We start from the raw sequence: 20,551 nt of genomic DNA on the forward strand, positions 1-20,551 counted from the left end.
ACGTAAAAAGTTACAGTTCGATTTGAATCCAACTTGGTACGTAGATTATAAATGGTCAGAGTAAGAGGCCATTAAATTTCAAGCACAAGGTAAAGTAAAACGTACAAAAATTCATAATTGACCATAAATTTGGAACAAATTGAAATACATCACTCAATTTGATTTTAAGCGGAGGTTTTACACTCTACCAAGTGCTCTTTCTAGTTTTACTTCGTTTTTGCTAAAGAAAAAACGACATACCTTATTGAATATGTTGTGTACAAGTTGCAACCAAAAAATGAGAAAAATATTTTTAAACGAAGGATTTTCAATAATTGAGATGAGGATAATGCAATAATTGAATATTCCATGGATGATCGTTTTTATTAATTGGGTAATTTTGCACTAAAATATAAATATTCTGTAGTACATGGTAAAGTTCAATTACCCTGAGTTATAATACACATAAATAAACAATAACCATGTAACTTTAATAGATCGAAATCAAATGGTAGTATCAATATATAGTTGGTAGTTAGAATGAGTCATTCTAACTATAATAAGTTGAACAATGTTGTAATTAAATAAAACATTTTAAAACGAGGAAATTGAAAAATGTACAATTTGCTTATACGAGTTCTAAGTTGTACAGACATTGCAACTTGATCACAACTAATTTATCAATGGAAAAAAGTGATCACCTTAAATACTGAGTAATAAAATTGTCTATTTGCGCTATAAACATCTAATGACTTGCGTTATTGTTAAGTATGAGATTTCTGTAGATAAATATTACAGTTTTATTTTCCTTGTATTCTACAATTATTTCCCATCCCTAGTTATTTTTTGGTCGAGAGTGTGTGAATGAGTGAACATATTTGAGCAGCATGTTTTTTATTCATTATTATTTTCCAGTATAATCGCATAATAGTCGATGGAGACCCATCTTAAAAGCTCAAACTTAAAAATTTACAACATAAACTGTACAAATTTCAAACAAATTTATGATGAAACTTCATCGAAATGGTTTTAAGAATAAAAAAGACTTAATATCTCCATGGAATACTACTTGATGCTAATGATGAACACTACATTTGAATTAAATAAAGCTAATATGTACTGAAAGTTCCAAAAAAAAGATTTGTACTATTTTCTTTTTCTTTTTTTTTCAGATCAATTAGGGCGAAAAAATAGGATAATTAGAGAAAAATATCTTATTTTTTCCATTATAATAGTTAATTTATCGTTTACAATATCGACATAAAATTGCAGAACGATGTATTAATATATTTTGAAAACATTTTAGGGTCAGCCATAAATAAAACTAGACAATAAAGGAATAAAATTTTTATAGACAGTAATGTTTAAGTCCTTTTATTTTTTGATCCCATTTTGACAAAAAGGGGTAAAAATTGTTTTAAAGCTTGATTGTTTAGGCCCCCAAAATGGCCGAAATGAATAATACTGATGACACCTGAAAACACTCAATAGTTTTTAGCCGGATTTGGATTTTATGTGAAAAAATGCATTTCCTTCTTCTAGAAGTTGAGTGACTTAGCCTTGTATCACTCCAGCCATTTTAGTGGAAGTCATAACTCAGCTTCTTTTCTTCTCCCTGTGACCTCAGTCGCATCCCCCGACTGACGTCATAAAAGGGGGACAAAACAATAACAAAAGAGTGAAAGAAGCACCGCATATTCTGTATTAAATCACAATCATAATATATTAATTAATAATGAAGCATGTTGGTTAGTGAATCAAAGCTGCAGGCATAGATCCATCTAATCCAAAGACCAAAGAATTTTATCATCATCATCATGGATGAGCACTATAAAGTTCTTCATGAGCGATTTGTAGGGAATAATAAAGGGTCCAAGGATCCTTGGGAGATCTTTGGCCTTTCCCTCATCCTTCCAGCCTCATATTTGCTCTCTCAACTCCTTGCTCCTTTTCTGTCTCGTTCCTCCTTTCTCCTGGAAACAAGTCTCTTCACGCTTCCAATTCTTCTTTCACTCACATGCTGCTCAGAAAAATCTCTCTGGATTCTCTTTGCACTTCTTGGCATCTCTTTCTGCATATTCTACTACGTTTACAGAAAGTCATACTTGTAGGACTCCTTTTTCACATCATCTCATTCCATTGTTTCGCATTTAGTCGTGTCCGATAATCTTGCCACTAATATTTCTGGCGAAAGACATATCGCCTATTATTTTAGTTTGGGGGTTTTCATGTGACGTCAGCATTGTTGATGTCGAACTTTTTGGGGACATAACAACCAAGTTTTTATAGCAATTAATACTCTTTTTTTCATGAATACTAAGGAAACCAGTAATCTATTGGATTTCAAAGTGGGTCCAACAAATAAAAGGACTTACACATAACTTTCTTATCAAAAATATGTTATTATTTCTTTATAGAATCTTATTTCCATATTGTAGAAAAAAATTAAATATTACAATGGAAATAATAAGATATTATTCTCTAATTGCCCAACTTTTCTCGTTCTTAATCGATGAACACAAAAAAAATTCTACAAATTTAGACATTACATAGGGATTTTCAGTACATATTGCTTTGATTTAATTTAAACATCACTCTTTATGATTGGCATCAAGTAGTATTCGATGCAGTAGTTAAGTCTTTTTTATTAATATAGTCATTTGATGAATTTACATCTAGATTCATTATAAATTTATCCATTTATGTTGTCAAAATATAAAATTTGTGCCCCCAAGATTGTGTCACCTTCAATTATGATGTCAGTACAAACGCACTATGAATAGGACTTATGTTGGGTTTTTACTTAATAAGCATTTGAAATTATTTATAAATACAGGGATGTCCAGGGTTCAATTAAAATGAAATTACTAACAGATTATGATTTGTATTAGAATATGTATTAACACTTTTTACAGGTATTAATATTGTCGCACGATTGAATATGATAGAAATTCCATTATATGGAATTCATATAATAATGGAATTATTAATTAATAAATATTATTCTGTTGCCTATTAAGTCAACCCAATGATCCATAGTTCTATCTCGCAGATGCATAATTGGGAAATAAGTCATTTTAATTAAATAATAGCATCTATGTATAGTTAATGATTTTTAAAATGAGTCGTTTTAAAATTAAATGAACCTCTATTTAACAAACAAATTGTAACTTGTATAAGGCAATCGTACAAGTTACAATTTATACGTCTCGTATCTAATTATTCAATAGAAACAACATCAATCATTTTGGAATATAAATCATTAATTTTTGCTATGATTTCCTTTCGATCCATTATAATCACGCATTTATGATACATTTACGAGTAATTATGTCCCTTATTCGACTTATCAATTAGTAGTTTTAATTAAAATAATCAAAATTACACTATTAATATATCGATCATCGAAAGAATATTCAATTATTACGTTATTTTCTTGAAGTCCTCTAAATTTTTCATCTTACTTATTGATATCAACTTGTAGAATTTAAAATTTGAAATGACCTGTACTCTTAAATTGTATAGAGGTGAGATGTCTTTGCCCAAAAATACTTGTTGCAATATTATCTAGTAACATATTTATTTATAATGATAGTTATAATTAAGTACTCCTCTTTTTTTTTTAGTGCAAAAAGTTGGAACTCTTTTACGTCTAATAGTACCTCTTCTAAAACGGTTATATACGACTTTATAAATGCCTACAGAGGAAACCTACTCATGAGTACATGTATAACAATACTGGCAGTGGATTTCCCTGTTTTTCCCCGACGATTTATAAAAACAGAAAGTTACGGCTATGGGTTCATGGATTTGGGTGTGGGGTCATTCGTTTTTGCAAATGGATTACTTTCTTATGAAGCTAGACATGTTTTTAACTCAAAGTAAATATTATATTCAATGCTACATAAATATTAGATTTATTATAGATATATGTATACGTCTTGTCATTTTCAGATCTAAAAGCTTCCGCATAATTAACTCTCTCCAAAATAGTTCATGTCTGCTCGTTTTGGGTATAACAAGAGTAATCTCAGTTAAACTTTTAAATTATCAAGAACATGTTACGGAATATGGAGTTCATTGGAACTTTTTTTTTTCACATTGGCCTTTGTAAAGGTATTTACACGCAAATCATCCCGAATTCAATGACATTCATTTTGACTTGTTTTAATTTTTACCCATATATTTATAGATTCTGTCTACTCTGTTGCTATGTCTGATTTCTCAAAAACATAGTTGGCTTATATCACTGTTCTTAGGACTTGCTCATGAAGGAATCCTTGCTTCCTCTTTAGGAGCTTCTTATATTCTGGACTCAAATACTCATAGAGGTGATTTTTTCTCTTCCAATAGAGAAGGAATCATGTCTTTATTAGGCTATGTTGCCATTTATCTTGGTGGAGTGTATTGGGGTGTACAAATACAAGGCAGTATCGCGGAAGATTCATCCATTAAAAGCTGTATTAAACTTTTCAAATCACTATCTTTTTTGGAGCATAGTTATGTGGTGTTCATTAATGTACTCACAGGACCTATTTCTTCTCCCTTCTAGACGAATGGCTAATTGGTCATATTTCAACTGGATGGTAAACTCCTTACATATATATATATATACATATTGAATAATTTCAATGAGTATCATATTTTGTCTTTATAGCTTGCCTTTAATCTTTCACAATGTGCGTTTTTTTTACTTTTTAAAATTATTGGCTTATGGTATCGGGAGTTGTTTGTTGTTTATCTAGAAAATTCAAAATCAGGTCGAAATGGAAAGAGTAATAAAGGAGGTAACAATTTAAAATAAGTAATTTTATACATTTGTTAATATTTTTTTTTAATCATTTACAGGGAAAGTCTCTTCGAAACGAAAATCGAGCTTTATAAATCCTATTAAACCAAAGAGTAATGAAAATCCAGCTATCCAACTCCCCAACCCTGCATCGTATCTTTTAGATGCAGTTTGTTACAATGGATTACCTTATTTTTTGTTTTCTAATATATTCACTGGAATAGTAAACTTCTTTGTTCAAACTATTTATGCCACAAATTGCTATGCAATTTTGATTCTGTTTGGCTATTCCTCTATATTAAACTACTTAGCTTTTAAATTGTTTGTCAAAAAAATAAGGTGGAAAATTTAAATTAAAAAAATAATATCCATACTATACGTTAAACTTGACATTATACATGTTTTTTTTTTAAATTTACATATCTATTTCCTTACATAAACCTATCCTAAACCACTTTCAAAAATCAAATTTTGGTTTATAGGAAATTTGAAAGTGAATAATTATTGTTGCTAGAATTTAATTTTGACTTTTTGTAGACAAATAAAATATTAATACACTAATTAAAGTCATTCATACATTTTTTACTAATTATACAATCAATGATCAAATATTTATTTTCATCATTATTTAATACTTTAAACAAGTAATTCAGTCAAAGATTTAACATAATAATGTTTTCTTGGTCAACTATTTAATCCACATTTTAATATGTTCAAATGTTGTATTGCGAACATGAGTAAGTTGATCGGAATCTGAAAAAGGATCTGCTGGATCCAAATCAAAGCAATGTGAAGTTCCATTGATAACAAAAGCCTTAACGCTATCATTCATGTCATTCAGGATACCCATAGGATGCCAGGGATCAAAAGATCCATGGGTTATGATTGTGTTTGACAAGGAAGGGTTCTTGGCTCCATAGAAGTCGTTGCTGTATTTGGCACTAGAATAAACCTTTTCACTTGTAAATTCAGGGCCATATATATCCTTACATTGCTCTAAAGAAAACTCTACTGGTAGAAATGAACCCCATAGATTACCCGTTTGATACCATCCAAATTCATTGCAAGTTTGAAAAACCCATTGACGGTAGCCTTCATCATCATCATACCATTCTTCATCCCTCATATAGTCTATCAAGTCTTTGTATTTTGCGTTAATACAGGAGCTACCATCCAATGCGATTAATATACTCGCAAGTTTCTCCATATTTGTATCACCATAATTACTATTCTTCATGAAGGAACATAAATGAGATACATCATTAGTAGTCAAGGAGCTGTCATACTGAGATGCAGAATAAAAGGTTCCAACTATAGAGTCGAATAAACTTTTTACGTCCTTCTCATTATCACCGGACCAACCAGGGCAGAGCCTATACGAAAGATAATTTTGAAATTGAATTAGTACATATATTTAACACATAGTATGTAAAATATTATTATATATTACTTGTAGAGTTTTGCTACTTTTTGCCATCCTTCCTTTCCACTATTGATTAGAGCTTCTGTTTCTTTGATACCTTCAATCACAGCGGCTGGGCAATCTGGATCACGAATACGCATGTCATTGTTTACAACACCTAAGTACTCTTCAAAATCAACTTTTGCTTCAACTGGAGCAGAGGAGGAAAGGGCTCCTGCAATAAGCTCTGGATATAGTGATCTCATCCATAGAGAAAGAGATCCAGGATAAGAACCACCAAATGTTACCCACTTATTATTGGGGATATCATATTTTTCTTTAATATGAGCGATAAATTCGATAATATCTTCAATTGCTTGTTGAGATGTTAAATATTTCAAATTCTCAGTGGACAAATTTTCAGTGGGACGACTTTCACCATAAAATCTATTTTAAAAAATATAATAAAAGTAATTTTATTCGTCATATAAATTGAATGCCTTATTAAAATTATGCTAGAAACAACAAATAAGTTTATCATACCTATGTTCCAATTGGATCATCAATGCTCCAACTTTTTGTGCATATTCATACCACGATCCATACTTCATCCAACCAATTGAAGCTGTACCTTCCCCACCAATAGATAGAAAGACAGGTCCATTCTCCTTATCCTTAAAGTTCTCTTCATTAACAAAGTACCTTTGTTTCCATGCTTTTTTATTTTTAGTATTGAAATGATCTAAAGTTTGATCGTAAAAACTTGTAGAAATCCGTGATTTATCCTTGAGTTCTGGAGGAGAAAGTACTTTTTTTATATCCATAACTTTAATAAGAAAAGAATCTCTTCCATTTTTAGCATATGCAATGCTCATGAGGCAAAAAAATAGTAACGCAGTAATGGATCTCATGATGGGTAACTTTGAAGCAGGGATTGCTAACTATAACAAGCCCAATATGCTTATTTATATGATATTATACATACTTCTAAGATAACAAAATATAATACTTTAGATAAGTTTAACTAATTTGATTAGTAATGTAATTTTTTAACTACGCCATTAAGGAAATTGTTCATTACTACGAATAAAATAATGTATAAAATTTATCATCCTTAGATTCAGTTCTCAGGATATAGATTACAGAACATCCTTTTGTGGGATTTCTGTTACCATTTGTAAGCAGAATAATTTTATTATTTAGCATGGGAATAATAAAAGAGGGGACTGATGACTTATTTTAGATCAAAAATCTCTCTAAAATTGGATCCGAGAATATGAAATAGCAGTGATAGGTATATTAGATCTACATAAGTTCCTCTTGCAGGAACATTACTTGCATGACTTATGTCTTTTTCAATGTTCCTGTTTCTATAATTATCATGTTGCATTCCAGTAGAACAAATAAACACAATAATTCCAGAAACAATATGTTATATTTTTTAAATATAGTTAGTAATGAAATAAAATACTGGTTAGCATTTAACAAAAACCTTATTTATTAAAAGGGGAGCAAAACTAAAATTCAAGATTATGAATTCAATATAGTAATTTTTCTACTTGTAGGACAATTGGCAGAGAACGTTCCTTAAATTTTTTACTAAAAAAATTACAAAATTTAAATGCAACTTGTGCGGTATAATCCATAAAATGATGTCATTTATCACACTTTAATTCAGTTAGAATTGTACATTCTACACATTTTAAATGCTGACAAATGTTTCCACAAATACCCTTCTAGGATTTGAAGAATTCACAGACATCTTTGCTTCTTCTGATGAAAATATAATGTCATGCAATTGATTTGCGTGAAGTGCAGTTAAATAGAGTAAACCCGATGTTCTTTTAAAGCCACCTCTATCAATTTGATCTTGAAAGCTTTCGATCAGCTCATGATCCCCCTCATCGTAATCTACGCATTCATTGATTGGCCTATTAGATATCAAGGACTTTAAGCAATCACAATCTTTTGATTTAAACGCTTTAATTATGTAAGATACCATATACATGGATATGAAAAATAACATGTCGAGTTAGAGTAACATTTTCAAATGACTGATCATCTTCTTTTAAGACGTGAAATACCCCAGCAAGATTGAGATTATTTGACTTAACTAATTTTTCTATCCTCATTTTCTTTTCAGCCTACAAAAATTGCCGATAGCTCATAAAATAGTCGGCACCAGAGAGCTGTTTATATTATCCAAAATGTCACTCTATGGGATCGAGCGTTATGTTTCCAAGAAAAATGTACTTCATTTCTTTAATATTTAATAAACATTCAGAAATTTTTATGAGGGCAGAAGTAGTTTGAATTCCTATTGAAAAAGTTTCAGAAGTCAAGCCCTTCTTGAAACATATAGGTGACACTTTCCAAGATAACAAGTAACTTAAAAAATTACGCAAGAAGTCCAAATTGATTTAGCAATTTTCCAAAATTTCTTTTCGTTCGTCTCGTCGTTCAAAGAATCCCAATTTGGGATGTTTAATTGATGTCACGCACTAAAAATTATTTATTATTTCAAGAAATATCGCAGTTTGGTTCCAATATATATTGCCGAATCCCAGATATAGTAGATGAACTGAAGAAGCGTTCTTTTAAATTTACTTTAACTTTTTCTATAGATTTAGGAGCCAAAATTTTATTGTTGAGTTGATGTGCAAACTTTAAGGATAAATCTTGTTCCTTTTCAGAAAGTTAAAATAAGTACTTGAGATTTGCCCAAAAAATTCTTCTTCTTGAGACACATTTTCTCTAAATGACAGGAAAATATAAATAATTTTTTCTTTATGAAATTATTGTAGAAATTTTAAGAAAGATTCACCGTGTCAAATAACACATCGGTCAATAAGTCCCGGGCCTAGATAGGAAAACAATTTTTTTTTGCCAAAATTCATTTTTATTCATCAATATAATCTCCTTTTAGAACGATACAATCATTCCAACGTCTTTGTAGCTTTTCGATACCACGGATGTAGAACGATTTAACGAGACCTCCAAAATATACCTCAGCTTCGACAATCACTTCCTCATCTGAGCCAAATCTCTTTCCACGGAGCATCTCTTTGAGTTCTACGGAGAGCCAGTAGTCGCTGGGAGACAGATCTGGTGAATACAGTGGGTCCGGTAGCAATTCGAAACCCAATTCGACCAATTTTGCGGCTGTTTTTATTAACTTGTGACACGGTGTATTGTCTTGGTGAAAGAACACCTTTTTCTTCTTCAAATGAGGTCTTTTCTGGTTAATTTCTACCTTCAAACGATCCAAGAAACCAATATAATAGTCACTGTTGATTGTTTTTCTATGTTCCAAGTAGTCATTGAATAAAATTCCATCCGAATCCCAAAATAAAATACAGAGGTCATGACCTTCCCAGCCGATGTTCGAGTCTTTAGACGGCTTTCTCCGTCTACACACCACTCAGCAGACTGCCGTTTTGATTCTGGAGTGAAGTGGTGAATCCATGTTTCATCCATTGGGATGTTTTTCGACGCAAAAGCTCCTTCTTATTTCGCGTACACATCTCCTAAATGCTTTTTGAATCATCTCCTCGTTGTTGCTTTTGCTCTTGTGTGAGCAAACGCGTCACCCATTTGAAAAACAGCTTTTTCATACCCAAATGTTCGTGTATGATGGTGTAAACACTACTTTTTGATAACTTCAGAGTATCAGCTATCTCTTGCAACTTCACTTTGCGATGGCCCATGATGATTTTCAGGGGGTTTTCAATGTTTTCTGGAATAACCGCCTCATTTGGCCGACCAGAGCGTTCAGCATCATTGGTGTCCATAAGATCACGTTTAAAATCGACAAACTATCGTTCGATGGTTGTTTTCAATGGGGCAGAGTCCCGATAACATTTTTCAATCCAAGCTTGGTCTTGAATGGTGTTTTTTCTTATCAAAAAGCAATGATAACTCAACGCACTAAATTGCTTTGAATCCATCGTTTTTAAGAATCACGAAAGTAGCGTCACTTAAACCACTGTAACTCGATAAATAATAAACCAAACGTCATGAAATTTTGACAGTTACCTTTTGAAATTTTTGTAGTTCCGAAAAATATTTTGTTAGTGGGGCCGTTTGGTAGTTAGAACCGGGACTTATTGACCGATGTGTTATAAAAAAATATTCGATTTCCAATTGAATACGGGTATTCTATTGATGTCTTAACATAATTCTTGATGATCTAATTTTCGATTCGAAGCATGGGCATCACAAACTAATGCGACTATATCGAATCCAATTTCTCTTAATAATTTAATTACAGACATAGCCCATTCTTTAATAATTTTCGAATTTCTAGTGACAATTGGAACCATTGTAACAATGTATAACTACATGTTTCCCACAGCTTGAACATAGTAAGCAACTTAAATTCTTCCTTTCATTGGACTTTTTAATAATAATAGTTGCTCAAAAATAAAATTCACTTTCTTTTGATCATTCTCTACTCGAGCACTAGATCACTCTTTACAAATCCCACAATTTTTAGTTACGATTGCGTGATGACGTCATTCTATCATGCATTTTTCCAATGTTACTAGAACATTGTTGCCTAACCTTGTTCTAGTAACGTTGCATTTTCCAAATTAAGAAATACTTTTTGTTGTTTTAGAAACATCCCAATAATAAGAGTTGCGACAATAGAGCGCTCCCTTACGCCAACCTTATGTAACTACAATTGATACTTTAATTAAACTACTTACATCCATTACATTGAAAGTAGATGAAACCTAATAAAATTATTATTAAATGATAACATTATTTTTTTAAAACATAATTCGTTCATTTTAGTTTAAACAACTAATTCAAATTAGAAAACATTAGGCTTACAACATAAAATTAGACAACTATTTATATTATACATATACTCAATGAATATGAAAACTAACATTTACAGAAAATGTTTACTTGCAATTATAAATTACAAAAATATAAATTAAATAATGATTTCATGGGAATAAGGAATTAACTTTTTGATTAAATATTTATTCTTATGGTCTTCCAATTTTCAATTAGATTCGACAATTATTTTATACAATATTTTTGAATTTCTGGTGCTTTATAAACTTTTGTTCTAAATTTCATTTTAATAATTGATTTCTTCTGTCAGAGGAGCATTGGAATTATAATTATATTCTAGTCTTAAATTTTCAGTGGAAGTTATAGAAAATGAAGTAATTACTTGTAATTATAAAAATGACAAACATACCAATATTTTAAATCTTTAATTAACTGAATAATGCTTTAATTTTAAGATTCTCCCCCTTAAAAAAACACTTGATTTTATAAACTTATAATGTCAAAAAATCGATTTTAAAAGGGAAAAGATTATACTAAAATAAAAAAATTTAGAAAAATATTTATTTTGATGTTTCTGTCATTGACATACTATGTACTATAACTGAAACTATATGTAACTTTTTTATCCTCTTTTATAATTTTGGTTTGTTCTGTAAATCTATGTGCAGCCGAATACGAATATAGCTACTAATAAGAAAATTAACTATGCCATGGCATTTAAGAATGTCTGTAGACGACTATATCATTCCAAAAACCATTTCGGTAATAGATTTTTCAATTTTTGTCATCTTTTTTAAATCTTTGATCGTTGATCTAAAAATGATTTCCACATTCGAAAATTCCACTAAAAAAATTTAGAGCCGTAAACTAATCCATTTGAAGATGGATAATTTCGTAAGGATATCAGGCTGGTTCATTCGTACTATACATTTCTTTGATATACTCTTATAGTTTGGAAAGGAAAAAAGCGTGGCATCTTTGTCTCAAGATTTGCTTGATCATTTAACAGAGCTACACAAAGGCATTTCTATCCTAATTTTGGGATTTTAGGTCGATTTATTGGAAAAATTACTTTGTTTTCAGAGTTAGTAAGATTTGAATAAGGTCACAAATTTATTATAGCTGATTGTCAGCTGACGTCAGGCAGTTTGCTTTGTGTCGTAACTCTTCTTATAGAACGTCGTTATCTTTATTGTATTAAAGATGGGCTGTTTGGTCAAATAAATTACTGTTATGAGATTAGAAAAGGAAAACAGTTTGTAGATTGTCCTTTTTTTTAACTCTCTTCTTTTTTCCATCATTATTTATTAATATTTTTTGTGTACAACATCTTCCTCTAATAAAGACTTTAGTTTGCCTCTTACCTTAGTAATATTCAATATAATTAATTTTATCTGTCAGATGCCTTAAAAAAGTTCCCCTCCGCCTGAATTGCATTTAATTGGATCTCCATCCATCTTGGAGTTCATATTTTTTCATTTGGATATTCAAACAACACCCTTTCTGATCCTCTCTTCATGTTTTGTTCAAAGGATCTCGTCTCTGTGTGCCTCACTCGGTCGATCTCATTTTCTTTCATGGAAGGATCGTTCATTGTGCAGATGCCCTTCCCTTTGAAGGTAATAATACATAAATTCCTCCAAATCTTCTACGGAATAATCGTATGCTGCTATAAGAACTGATGAGTTTCATAAAAAGACAGAATAATCCAATGAAAGCCCACGTGAGGAATAGAAAGAGTTCTTATCGTCCATCCACTGCTCCTTCATTGAAATTCGGAAGTTTTTGTTCTTAAGTCAACTCTGCTTCGTCTCTTACTGTAAGAAAAATATTTCATTTATAATAGTCCTTCAGTTTCCTTGATGTATATAACGGAGAAAAAACTTTTCTCAATCATAATTCCATTTATAAGGTGGATTTTGTGATGTATAATCTATATGGATAATGACCTATATAACCTGGACCATGGATTTCTTTATTACATGTGTGCCTATTTCGTCATTCAAAAACGAGTAGAAGGTAATTTTAGACTCCTTAAGATAATGTGTTGCTCTTTTCTCGATAGTTTTGTCTGCATTGCCAATCCATATTTTATTCTACTAATAAGTATATTCATTTTTGTTTAAAAATGTCTCATTTCATTTTGTATATTTATAGTGTCACTAATAATTTGTTGAATCTATTTGTTTTATTTTATATTAATAGGTTCTATATTGTATCATTTAAATTTTTGTCTGATTCTCTGCTTATGACTTCTAGTTATAATTAATATAATTGTTTTTTTGGTTATATTTTTTTAAAATTTACCCATACTTATTTAACTTACTATTATAAGCATACGTTATAATACTTTAATAAATTATGTTAATAATATTCACTATTTTAATGTAACGATAACGACGTCATACTCCGTAATAATTACTATTTCTATATAATATTGTGCTTTGTGCAAATTAAATTTCAAAAATAATAATTATTTTTGAAATATTGAAATTCCCTACTCATCGTGAATGGATCTCTTTAATGTTGCAATCTTTTAATCTCCTTTGCAAGGAAGGAGTAGAATCTTCTCCCTTGAGATGGATGATAAAGTTACAAGTATTTTTCTTCGATTTCCTCTATCTGGCTTTGGACCTATCTCTTGGAGAACATATTTGAAAAGTTTTCGTATTTTTGTCTCCTCAAAAATACAACCCCTGATTTTCGTAGTTGTAAGTTAAGTTGTATCTGGATTTACGAACAATGAAGAACAACTGCCTGAAGTGAATGGTCTCAAAGGGAGTTTTAGCTTCAAATGGTGTGCACCCTATTAGTCTAACATCCGTTTCTTCAGGTAAACACTTGGGTATGCTCCATGGATTCGAACATTTAGATGTGGAATTTATTTAAGATAGTTTTAAGTCGTTTTAGTGTATTTGAAGTATGATAGGGTGAAGACGAATTTTATTTCTAGGTGTTAGCCATTATTTTTTGAATACTAATTGTACAACATATCATATTAGCGACTTTAAGGGAAGAAATTTAGGAGATCTCAATGTTAATAGATCATTAATATAGAAATATGAAAGTTACGAAGTAAATCAAGTAATCCTGGATTTGAAAATTCCGACTACTTTTTATATTAACAGTTCTAGTGTAATTTGAAATATAGCTAAATAGGATTCTCATTTCTATAGTAGAATCACGTGATATTCTATCCTCGAAAACCATAACTTTAATCTAAAGTACCATATGTCTAGCTCCCGCTTTTTACACGCACTCGGTCGATGTCCATCCCAATGTATCATACCAAGGACTCCTTACAGGAGCCCTTGATCATTCATACTGCATCATACAACCTTTCCTCCAAAAAGACACAGAAAAAAGGCCCGAAATCATTTGGTAGTTAGCCAAATAAGTCAATCATACCAACTGCTATTTATAGCTTAAATACTCCCAGACCATCACAGTCATACTATTTCTTCTCCATTTTTAAAATAAATTACATATTATTAAAATCATCATAGTATTTTATTTCATACTGTATTTTAATATTGCTTATTAATATTTTATTAAAAGAGTAGTTCTTCATATTATTTCTATGAAGAAATAGCCAAAATTTCTTCATGGAAATAATAAAATGACCAATTTATTATATTAACGATGAGGATTCAACAAGAAATTGTATTCCTGTTCTTTTGGAAACAGAACATATGTATAGAATAACTTATTACTTTGTTTATTTATCAAAAAGAATAAATTACGAAATAGCCATAACGTATATAGAAGTCCTTGTTTTAAACACCTCTGTTTATACGTTTTGTTCATTTTTATATCCAAAGGCTTTCTCTAAAATCTTTCCTACCTGCTCGAACACGTTATGTAATATATGTATGTAGAGTTGATTTAAACATTTTTTCTATTGGCCTTCGTAACTGACATTCATTTTTGCAAGTTTTAATTTTGATTTTATACATATCTACTCTGATGCCTTGTCTGATTTCTCAAAAAAAATAGTTGGCTTATATCAATGATCTTGGGACTTGGTCATGAAGGAATCCTTGCCTCCTCTTTAGGAGCTTCTAATGTCCTGGACTGAAATACTTAGTTTATTTCTTATACTCCAATAGATTTTAAATATTTTTTTAATTATTATATTCACTGGAATAGTTAACTTCTTTATTCAAACTATTAATGCCACAAATTGCTTTGTTATTATTATTCTGCTTGGCGATTCCTTAAAAAAAAACCAACTTATCTTTAAAATTGTTTGTCAAAAGGTGGAAATTTAATATAGCTCATAATATTATTATTATACGCAGAGCTTCCATTAAAGAAATATATTATATATATATACAATAAGTATCTGTATATGTTCTCTTATATAAAATTTATCCTAAATCACTTAAAAAATAAAATTTTGGATTTACTGGAAATTTGAATGTGAATAATTTGATCGTATTGAAAATAATTACTGTTGCTTGTATTTAATTTTGACTTTTTGAAGACAAATAAAATTATTAATACTCTAATCCAATCTCCAGGATACTGATTTCTCTTCATTCGTTTGCCCAGATGCACTCATTGAAATGATTAAGCGCCTAATTATACTTTTATTATATGATCAAATATTTATTTCCCAAATTTTGCATACTTTAAACATAAGTAATTCGTAGATTTAACATCATTATGTTTTCTTGGTGGACTATTTAATCCACATTTTAATATGTTCAAATGTTGTATTGCGAACATGAGTAAGTTGATCGGAATCGGAAAAAGGATTTGCTGGATACAAGTCAAAGCAATGTGAAGTTCCATTGATAACAAAAGCCTTAACGCTATCATTCATGTCATTCAGGATACCCATAGGATGCCAGGGATCAAAAGATCCATGGGTTATGATTGTGTTTGACAAGGAAGGGTTCTTGGCTCCATAGAAGTCGTTGCTGTATTTGGCACTAGAATAAACCTTTTCACTTGTAAATTCAGGACCATATATATCCTTACATTGCTCTACAGAAAACTCAACTGGTAGAAATGAACCCCATAGATTACCCGTTTGATACCATCCAAATTCATTACAAGTTTGGAAAACCCATTGACGGTAGCCAACATCCTCTACAGACCATTCTTCATTCCTAATAAAGTCCATCATATCTTCGTAATTTACGTTGATACAAGAGCCACCATACACAGCGGCTAATGTACTTGCAAGTTTCTCCATATTTGTATCACCAAAGTAAATATTCTTCATGAAGGAACATAATTTAGATACATCATTAGTAGTCAAGGAGCTGTCATACTGAGATGCAGAGTAAAAGGCTCCAACTATAGAGCGGAATAAATTTTTTACGTCCTTCTCATTATCACCGGACCAACCAGGGCAGAGCCTATACGAAAGATAATTTTGAAATTGAATTAGTACATATATTTAACACATAGTATGTAAAATATTATTATATATTACTTGTAGAGTTTTGCTACTTTTTGCCATCCTTCCTTTCCACTATTGATTAGAGCTTCTGTTTCTTTGATACCTTCAATCACAGCGGCTGGGCAATCTGGATCACGAATACGCATGTCATTGTTTACAACACCTAAGTACTCTTCAAAATCAACTTTTGCTTCAACTGGAGCAGAGGAGGAAAGGGCTCCTGCAATAAGCTCTGGATATAGTGATCTCATCCATAGAGAAAGAGATCCAGGATAAGAACCACCAAATGTTACCCACTTATTATTGGGGATATCATATTTTTCTTTAATATGAGCGATAAATTCGACAATATCTTCAATTGCTTGTTGAGATGTTAAATATTTCAAATTCTCGGTAGACAAATTTTCAGTGGGATGACTTTCACCATAAAATCTGTTTAAAAAATATTATAAGAGTGATTTTATTGGATAGATAAATGAAATGGTTCATTGATTCATGCAGAAATCACCAAAACTATATACTATACCTATGTTCCAATTGTATCATTAATGCTCCAACTTTTTGTGCATATTCATACCACGATCCATACTTCATCCAACTAATTGAAGCTGTAGCTTCCCCGCCAATATATAAAAAGACTGGTCCATTTTCCTTATCCTTAAAGTTCTCTTCATTAACAAAGTACCTTTGTTTCCATGCTTTTTTATTTTTAGTATTGAAATGATCTAAAGTTTGATCGTAAAAACTTGTAGAAATCCGTGATTTATCCTTGAGTTCTGGAGGAGAAAGTACTTTTTTTCATATCCATGAGTTTAATAAGAAAAGAATCCCTTCCATTTTGACCATAAGCAATGCTCATGAGACAAACAAACAGTAATGCAGTAATTGATCTCATGATGTGATTTTTGGAGCAGCGATTACTAACTACAACAAAGTTAATATGCTTATTTATATGATATTATACATACTTCAAAGATAACAAAATATAATACTATAGATAATTTAAACTGATTTGATTAGCAATGTAAAATATTATTTATTATAATTAGATTCTGATATCAGGATATAGATAACAGAATCTCCTTTTTTAATCCATACTAAAACAGCATTTAAAATAATTAATCAATTGAAATATTTTTTTTCAAATGACCGTAATGACGAAAAAATAATGAAATTGAAAGAAAATAACTATGTTTTAGTAACTATACTCATTCCAACCAGGATTGTAGTTTGTTTAAAATGTCTGTTCGTACTTCCTTTAGTTGATTGGGATCTTGGGATGATTCGGGATACATATTAGCACAATGTGATGTTCCAAAAATGGAAATAATTTGTTCTTTCTCTGGAAAATAGCTATAGCATGCCAAGGACCAAAAGTTTCAATTTTCAAGTAATTTTTTATTAAAATATGTTCTAAATATATTCATATTTAGATACATTGAATATAAAAAAAGAAGAAGGAAAATAAATACTGTAAGGATGCCCTGTCTGGTTGGACTATTCTCATTCTGTCTTGATGTTGGAGAAGTCTTTAAATTTGAAACTTAACCTCCTATTTGTAAGTAATTTCTTATTGAAATATGTTCCAAATATTATATGCATTCATCCTCAAAAAACTTTACCGTAATATAGGTAATGTAATAATTACATGTCTGGTTGGATGATTGATAGCATCCAAACTCTGTGCACCTTTTATATATCAATTGCCAACTTGACACTCTCCATAAAAGTTAACACGTCTTAACTTTGTTTCGATTCAAATTATTACTGCTACTAAAAAGATAGTTAGTAAATTTTTTCGAAAGTACTCGCATTCTGACTTGATGTTGGGGATGTCTTTTAATTTGAAACATACCCACTCATAACAGTTATACCACATATAGGATTTGTCACACCAAATACTTGATCCACAACTTTAAACTCATAAAAGTAAGATTTTGTTAATACAGGACCAGAGTAAGAAACTACTCCGTGTATCAAATTTGGATACTTGTATCTTAACTATGATGCTAACGTTCTAGGATAAGATCTACCAATAGCAATCCATATTATATTGAGTGTTCATGTAGGATACAAAGTTACCAATGTCGGCAAGAGGTTGTTCAGAATGAAGAAAATCCAAATTCTTGACGCTGCGATCTGGAGTTGGATGACTTTCTCCATAGTATCTGTTTTATTTGAATAATGAAAAATTTTAATCATTAATTTGAAAGAAATGTGTTCTATGTTTTCTTGTTTCAAATAAATGTTTGTTTTTCGATAATTATTTTATGAAAACATAGTTTTCTTTTCATCAAAGATATCTTAATATGGAAATTATCTATGTTCAAAATATTCAAATGACTCTAACACTTTTAGCATACATACATGATCTAACATATGATCAAACCATTGAGCAGTAGGAGTGTCTCCAAGTGTCGGATCAAATTTGGAATCCTTGAGATATCCTCTTGAACGAAATAACTTTGTATCTATTTTACAATGAGGTGTATGAAAAGAGTCAAAACTTGTATTCCTGCAAAAAAATAAATAGAATTTAGTAAAAATATGTATGATATGACTTATAAGCAATTAAAGACACAATACATTAGAAAATCAAGCTTATCAATATATTTAAATTGTCTCATTTCAAATGAAAATTAATTTTGATCGAAAATTTTGTAATATCTTATATATTTCACTTATACAATCAGTTTTTACAGAATAAACAAAACTATATCAATCTCATAGGCTATTAAAATTAATCATAATATAAATGTTATCATTCGAATTTTATATTTTCTAATTTTATTCATAACGAGGAGCTAATGGTTAAAACTTGTTAACGATATACTTGTGTGAAAAAAATCTCTCCCAGAAGAAAGTATTCTCGCATATCTTTGCTGTAAATGGTTTTTAAAATGATATGAATTTGAATATAATCATAATATTTTCCCTATATAAAATGTAGAAGGTTGCCCTCTTTATAGCAGTAATTCATTTTATCCACCTAAATCATAAAACAGGCAGCTTATAATAACAAACTGTAATGCTTTTTGGCATAGATGAAAATATTATTAAAAATTATACCGGGTGTCCCGAAAGTCTTGGCCGGTACTTTCGATGGTTTTTTTCGAGGTTTCAGAGACTTTTTACGTAAATGTTGCGTAATAAAAGTTAAATCCGTTTTTAGATTAACAAGTTTTGTTTCAATAACATTTCGAAATTCATAATTATTTTTGACATGGAGGCTAAAAGACATGAAGTAGCTGCTCTGCTTCGTGCAGGAATCAGCCACAAGGAGATCTTTGAGGCCACCATCATGTCCGCCAGCACCATTGGCAGGATCAAGAGGAGGTTGGACAAGGGGGAAGGCCTTGAAGACAAGCCTCGAAGTAGGAGACCTGTCTTAAAGACCACCAAGGCCACTAAGAAAAGATCAGGGCCCAGATCAAGAGAAACCCTCTTTTGAGCATCAGAACAATTGCCAAGAAGAACAACATGAGTAAGACTACTGCTGTCAAGTACATTGGGGGCAAGTCCTTGGTCCGCACCACCCGTCCCATGTTGTCCATGGCCAATATGGAGGCCAGATACATCCGATGCAAGAAGATTTTGAACAACATGAAAAGCAATGGGGACAGAATTCTCATTTTTTCCGATGAGAAAACTTTTACAGTGGATCCAGACTTCAACCGCAAAAATGATCGCTACATTAGCCTTAATGGTTATGTGGGATCTGAGAAATATGTGTCCATGACCAAGCACCCAGCCAGCATCATGATGCTTGGAGTTGTTGGCTCAAAAGGTAGAGCTATGCCTCCAGTCTTCTTCCGAGAGGGCTACAGGCTCACCTCGGAGGACTACATCAAGGTGCTCAAGACCAAGGTGGTCCCATGGATCAGGAAGGAGTATCCTGGCAAGAGGGTATGTTTCCAGCAGGATGGGGCACCCGCACACACAGCCAAGGACACCCAGAAATGGTTGGAAGAGAATGTGGAATTCTGACCTAAGGACTTCTGGCCCCCTCCTCCCCCGACCTGAACCCCTTGGATTTCAGCATCTGGGCGCACATTGAGAGGCAGGCTTGCAAAAAACGCCACAGTAGTACCAAAGCTCTCAAGGCCAGTATCACCAAGGCCTGGGCCAAGATGGACCCCACCTACATCAAGAACACCTGCTC

General features: G+C 31.3%; 2 protein-coding genes across 2 annotated transcripts; one reads left to right on the plus strand and one right to left on the minus strand.

Moving 5' to 3' along the window:
* Window positions 1–1,634: 1,634 nt before the first annotated feature.
* Window positions 1,635–5,153, plus strand: LOC121116037 (uncharacterized). The gene is given in 7 exon segments (XM_071888061.1): window positions 1,635–2,086; window positions 3,606–3,860; window positions 3,934–4,087; window positions 4,172–4,540; window positions 4,542–4,565; window positions 4,637–4,766; window positions 4,828–5,153. Coding segments are annotated over 7 exon segments (1,515 nt in total). The 5' UTR covers window positions 1,635–1,796; the 3' UTR covers window positions 5,121–5,153.
* Window positions 5,154–5,435: 282 nt separating this feature from the next.
* Window positions 5,436–17,494, minus strand: LOC121116617 (uncharacterized). The gene is made up of 9 exons (XM_040710880.2): window positions 16,916–17,494; window positions 16,423–16,821; window positions 15,662–16,345; window positions 12,606–12,654; window positions 9,105–9,423; window positions 7,903–8,150; window positions 6,714–7,111; window positions 6,219–6,617; window positions 5,436–6,141 (listed from the first exon to the last, which is right to left on the minus strand). The coding sequence occupies exons 1-9, from the start codon at window positions 16,981–16,983 to the stop codon at window positions 5,457–5,459; spliced, it is 3,249 nt and encodes a 1,082-aa protein (XP_040566814.1). The 5' UTR covers window positions 16,984–17,494; the 3' UTR covers window positions 5,436–5,456.
* Between the last annotated feature and the right edge of the window lie 3,057 nt (window positions 17,495–20,551).

This window comes from Lepeophtheirus salmonis, chromosome 4, assembly GCF_016086655.4.
Source record: "Lepeophtheirus salmonis chromosome 4, UVic_Lsal_1.4, whole genome shotgun sequence".
Lineage (NCBI taxonomy): Eukaryota > Metazoa > Arthropoda > Copepoda > Siphonostomatoida > Caligidae > Lepeophtheirus > Lepeophtheirus salmonis.